Source organism: Arachis hypogaea, chromosome 12, assembly GCF_003086295.3.
Source record: "Arachis hypogaea cultivar Tifrunner chromosome 12, arahy.Tifrunner.gnm2.J5K5, whole genome shotgun sequence".
Classification (NCBI taxonomy): Eukaryota; Viridiplantae; Streptophyta; class Magnoliopsida; order Fabales; family Fabaceae; genus Arachis; species Arachis hypogaea.
The window spans coordinates 109,911,963-109,918,112 of NC_092047.1; the positions used below are offsets into that span (position 1 = coordinate 109,911,963).

General features: G+C 30.9%; 1 protein-coding gene across 1 annotated transcript; it reads right to left on the reverse strand.

Annotated features, from left to right (window-relative positions):
- Positions 1-251: 251 nt before the first annotated feature.
- Positions 252-4,680, reverse strand: LOC112728199 (6,7,8-trihydroxycoumarin synthase). Its single transcript, XM_025778244.2, has 2 exons — positions 3,670-4,680; positions 252-1,000 (listed from the first exon to the last, which is right to left on the reverse strand). Exons 1-2 carry the CDS (start codon positions 4,576-4,578, stop codon positions 359-361), a joined length of 1,551 nt encoding a protein of 516 aa, XP_025634029.1. The 5' UTR covers positions 4,579-4,680; the 3' UTR covers positions 252-358.
- Between the last annotated feature and the right edge of the window lie 1,470 nt (positions 4,681-6,150).

The following is a 6,150-nucleotide window of genomic DNA, read 5'->3' on the forward strand; positions in this document are numbered from 1 at the left end:
CCGAAATCCGACTCTTTCTTTCTATTTGATTTTTGTATTTCTGTTTCAAAAATAAAATTCAAATGCAACTTATTAAATATCCTGAAAGATGCATTTTTAGTATATTAGAAAAGAAAGTGATTATCATTGTGAAAAACGGATAGTAGCTCTTATTGCAAAGGTTCCGTTCATTGTTATGATTTTTAAATGAGAAAAAAGAGAGAAAAAAAAAAAGTCACAAAGTTAGCTGAATGTAAAAATAGAAGGCCAAATTACTTAAATTATTTCAATATTATAGTAGGCTGAAATTTAACTAAAGACGTTCCTACCAAATTACATTTATTTTATGCCCCAATTATATATACTATATAGCTACCATTCATTCATTAATTACTCCCATATGATAATAATTCTTGGCCCTAAGATAAAGAGGATTCTTTTTGCTATGAACAATCCCTGGTTTGACTTCATTATTATCCAAGTCTTCCATCCCAATTGGAATCTCCCAATCAAACCAAAAAAGAAGATTAGCAACAATAATCTCCACCGTTGCAACTCCCATATTCAATCCAGGGCAAATTCTCCTTCCAGAACCAAATGGAATCAGCTCAAAATCTTGACCCTTAAAATCAATTGAACTTTTCAAGAATCTCTCAGGATAAAACTCTTCTGGGTCTTTCCAAATTTCAGGATCCCTTTGAATTGCCCATGCATTAACATACACTAATGTCTTGGCTTCAATTTCATATTCTCCTATTTTGCATGCTTCATTTGTTTCTCTTGTTAATAATAGTGGTAATGGTGGCACTAATCTAAGTGTCTCTTTTATCACTGCCTTAAGATAAGGTAGAACATTATTATTATTATTTCTTATTTCATCTTCATCAACAAAGCCTTTGCTTCCAAAGAAGTTTCTAACTTCTTCTTGAACCTTCATCATTGCTTTAGGGTTCTTCATTAGATTGGCCATGGCCCAAGTTGATGTGGCAGCACTTGAATATGTCCCTCCAATAAGTATGTCCTTCAAAAAAAATAATTGGTTGATAATAAATAATTAAATATAAAAAATTATATTTTCTTGTCGTTTACTTCATTATTGATAAGATACATAAATTATGATATTTTCAATTATTGAACCTAAGTGATATAAATGTGGCGACATACATTAGCCAACCTATAGCTTCTAATTGTGGTCCATTTTTAATTAAATCATGAGATAAACCTATTGTGATGTGAAAATGATATTTAAAAATCGTTACATAATTTAATAAATTTAATTAAATTATCATCTAACAGTTTTTAAAATTAGAGGAGGTCTAGGAGGACAGCATTTTCATTATTAAAATTTTGTTAGTACTTAACTATTAAAAAAAATAAGTAATTCCACATTAAATATAATTTCATACTATTAAAATATTCATGATGACTAATTGATGGTTACAAATTACAAAATCTTATGACCCATAATATTTCTCTCTCAAATATCAATTTCGCATGAAAACAATTATAGGTAAATGTTCACTGACGTACTTTCATTTGTTTTATGTTACAATGTGACATATTAATTGAAAAATATTTTATATATTTACTTTTTGTTTCATACACTAAATTAATAAACATAGCTTACTAGATGGAATCTAAATTTCACAATACTAATAGATGAATTTTACATGTATACTTAATAATAAAAAAATGATAAAAAAATATTGTTTGTTTTTAATATTTTCATAAATTTTAATTATATCAAATTAAATATTAGAGTTAAGTACTGAAATCGTTCCTAAGGTCTGGGGTGAAAATTAAAATTGTTTCCGACTTTTTTTTGTTATTAAAATCATCCTCAACGTTATAAAACGTTATAAAATCGTCCTTTTTCACTTCAATTTTATTTTTTTTTACCATATTACCCTTCATTATTAATAAAAATAATTAAAAATAATATTAAAAAATTAAAACAACTCCCCCCACCCCCCACCCACCCTCAATCCTCAACCCTCACCCCTCACCCCTCCGTAATTCCCTCACTCCCTCACTCACCCTCCCGTAACCCCCTCAACCCACTCCTTCACTCCCACCCCTCAACCCTCAACCCTCACCTCTCCCTCATTCCCTCACTCCCTCACCCCACTCTCTCACTCACCCTCCCGGCGGCGTTTTTCGGCGGCAGAGGCGCGGCGGTGGCTGAGCACGGGTTTTCCCTCTCTCTCCTCTGCTCCCGAGCTCTCTCTCTCTCCTCAGATCTCGCTTGCTCTCTTTCTCCTCTGGCTCTCTCTTCCTCCAGCGACCACCACAGCCACGGCGCACTCAACGGCGGCAGCAGTTCGGCGATGGACCAACAACGACGACGACGAATCCCTTGCAGCAACAGACGCAATAGTGAACAGCTCATCCTCTCACTTGCGCTCTCTCCTCTCCATTTCGGGCTCGATAACGGTGGCAGTTTTGCGGCGAATCTTGGGGGAGGGAAGGGAAGCCGGCGCTGCTTCTTCTTCTGTGATTGACTGCCTCTGCTTCTCCTTCTGCTTCTGCTTGAACTTTTTTCACTGGCGAAGAAAACGAAGATGCTATTCTCCACTGGAGACGGTGACCTCTTCGAGTCTGACGATCGGAGCTACTTGAGCTCCGGTGTCCTCGTCCTCGCCGGCAGGAGCCTCCTCCCCTTCGCGGTGCTCGGCTTCGATGTTCGACATGCTGAGATTTAAGAACATGAACATCATTTTTTTAATTCTTTTTAATTTCTGTGGTTGTTGATTTTGGATTTGAAGTGCAATTGATGATTGTTGAACTGTTGTCAAATTTAAATTTGTTAGTGATTTATTTTGCTGAATTTGTTATTGTTCAATTTGCTGGATTTGTTGTTGCTGGTGAAGAAGAGAAAAAGAATTGTTGTTGCTAGATTTAGTTGTTGTTGTTGTTGAAGGAGAGAAGAAGACTTGGGATTTTTTGGGTGGGAGAGGGGAAGGAAGGGGAAGTTTGCAAAGAGCAGAAGGATGGGATATCAAGATCCAAGGCCAGTGAGTGTGGCGGAGGAAGGGGTGGAAGAAGTGAGAGGCGTTAAGGGGTCAAGAATGGAGTTGCTGGTGGCGGAGGAGTAGAGGAGAGAGAGTGCAAAGGGAGGGTGGCGGTGTTGAAGTTGAACAAGAAGAGGAAGAAGCTGGGTTTTCTCACTGGGAAGAGACATCGGAGGTGGGGTCGGGGTGGGGGAGGAGTTTTTTGTTTTTGTTTTTGTTTTTATTTTTTATTTTTTTATTAATAGTTAAGGATAATTTGGTCAAAAAATAAAATTGAGATAAAAAAAGGACAATTTTATAACGTTTTGTAACGTTAGGGATGATTTTAATAACAAAAAATGGTCGGAGACGAATTTGATTTTCGCCCCCGACCTTAGGGACGATTTTAGTACTTAACCCTAAATATTAAAAATAATTTTAAAAAAATTTGAAAAAGAAAAATTAAAGAGAATTTTATCCTAAATTAGTATACTAGATAAATTAAATACAATACTCAAATTGAAACAATCTAAGATATGATTATAAGTGATTAGTAGTTTTATTGCTTTATAAATAATCTCACGGAAAATTTGATACCAAATAATATTTTCACAGATTTTCAAATCAAATTTCTTTGAAATTAAGAAGATATATAGAGTACGTAAATTAAAAAAAAAATGTGTAAAATAACATTACATACCATTAGCACAGCTTTGATGTGATCATAAGTGAGATCAAATGGAAATGACTGCTCCTTATTATTCTTCAGCTTCAATAAGACATCAATGACATTTTCTTCTTCTTCTTCGTCATCAGATTTTTGTCTCTTTGGATCAAGGTGTTGGTTGACAATTTCTTGCAAGAATGCATCAAATTTCTGACAACTTCTTTCAAGAAGAGAATGCATACCTCTAAGTTTATCAATCCACCCCATGAATGGAACATAATCAGAAACAAAGAATGCTCCTAACAAAGCTTGAGATTCATTAAGCAAACCAAGTAACCTCTTAGCAACAATAATTCCTTTATCATCTTTATAGCTTCTTCCAAAAGCAATTCTATAAATTATAGTGTTGGTAAGTGACAAAATTGCATCATTCAAATTTGTCACACTTTTAGAAGAAGCTTGTATTGATATCTCCTTGATCATTTGATTCACCTCAAATTGGCGTATAGAGGAGAATTTGGAGACACTACTTGAATTGAGGAAATGGGTAATACAAATTTTCTTGATTGCTTTCCAAGAATCATTGTATGCTGAAAATGCAATTTCAATCCTATTGTAGGAAATTTTGTTTTGGGCAAGAAAAGAAGGCCTTCCACAAAATTCAATGTCATGAGTTTTCAACACTTCTTGGGCCATTTTGGAATTGGATACAACAAGACATGGCCTTAAACCTAGTTTGATTGAGAACAAAGGACCATATAATTTTGAGAGCTTCCATAGTTGAATATGAAGGGTAGGAAAATGAAATTGGTGAAGGTTTCCAATTATTGGAAGGCCTTTAGGACCTGGTGGAAAGGCTTTGTTCTTTTGTTTTTGAAAGAAGAAGAGAAACAATGAGAAAGGAAGAGTTAGGAATAGAATTAAGAGCAGGGGGGACACCATTTTGGCTCCTGACTAATAATGATTATGAAAAGTTATTATTATTGATGCTTTAATTTCTTGCTTGAGTGTTTAGAAATTTATAGAACAGCATTAGGACCACAAATTTTAAATTATTATTAGACTGTGTGACCTCAAATATCTTAGAGGAAGCGACAATCCAAATCATAGAAGACGCTCTACAATGTGATTGAAAAGTAAAGGGAGAGGTGGCATCACTGTAGATACCAAACAACATAAAACAACCTCAACCAAAATATATGAAGGATCAAATATAATACAACACTTAAAAATAAAACACCATCTATCATATTCATACTCATAAAAATGATTGTGAGATAGATTAATACGTACTTTAAATATTCGTAATGTAAAAAATTTAAGTATTATTTAAAAGTTATTAATTTATAAAATAATATTAAAATTTCAAATTTTAAATGAAAAAAATTTAAAAATCAAACTTAGAAAACTAAAAATAGCCAGAATCTTCTATTTTTAATTTTATTTAATAAGATGAGCAATGTTATTTATTATCTTTTCACTCGTCTTTTTTTTTTACTATAATATTTATTGTATATAAAAGTATTAATTGTATATATTAAATAGCATATTATAATCATATACATTTATCAATTTATATTTTTATTAAATAAAATACACATAATTTATATTTATGTTATTTAATTTATATTATAATAATAAAATCATATTTCTTATTTAATATGTAACATCCATAAATTCATATATATAATTTTTATAATTAACAGGATATTTATAATTAATATTATTTAATTTCAAATTATGTATTATTGTATATTTTAAATTATTTTAATATTTTTTAAAGACATTATATATTTAAATTATCATATAATTTTTTAAATTTCCGTCCTCGATAATTTAAAAATTTGTTTTATGTTTTTCAAAGTGGAATGATTTATTCTAGTTTTTTAATCACATATGTTTTCAAATTTTACCATAATTGAATTTGAAAAAAGAATACCAAATATTTAAATTAATTTATTCAATTGACAAATTTATTCATAACATTTATAAATTCATACAGATAACATCTATAATTTTATATTAATAACATCCATAATTTTGTACTCATAATATTCATAATTTCATACATATAATGTCTATATAATAAACAAATTTTTACAATTAATATTACTACATTTTAAACTGTGTGTCTTATTTATATTTCAAATTATCTCATATATACACTAATGGTGATGATTTTAATTATTTTAATATTTTTTATTTAATATTCATATGTATGTTTATTTATTAATTTTAACATGATGAGTTAATAATTATTTTAAAAAGTTTATTTCTTAATTTTTTTATATTTTATATTTTTATTTTATAATAGTCTATATGTAAAATATGAGTAGTTGTATAGTAGAAATTATTAAAATTTTTTAATTTAACGTCATCCATAATTTTATACGTATAACATCTATAATTTTAAATACATAATATTTAGGGGTGTCCATGGATCGGATCGTATCCGCAGATCCGCGGTAAATATCCGCATCCGATCCGAAAATGGCGGATCCGATCCGATCCGCA

Excerpts from the sequence above, each read along its gene's own strand:
- LOC112728199 (XM_025778244.2), bottom strand. The coding sequence starts at position 4,578 with ATGGTGTCCCCCCTGCTCTTAATTCTATTCCTAACTCTTCCTTTCTCA. Across the intron at positions 1,001-3,669 it reads ACATCAAAGCTGTGCTAATG|GACATACTTATTGGAGGGAC; the intron begins GTATGTAATGTT and ends TTTTTTTTGAAG.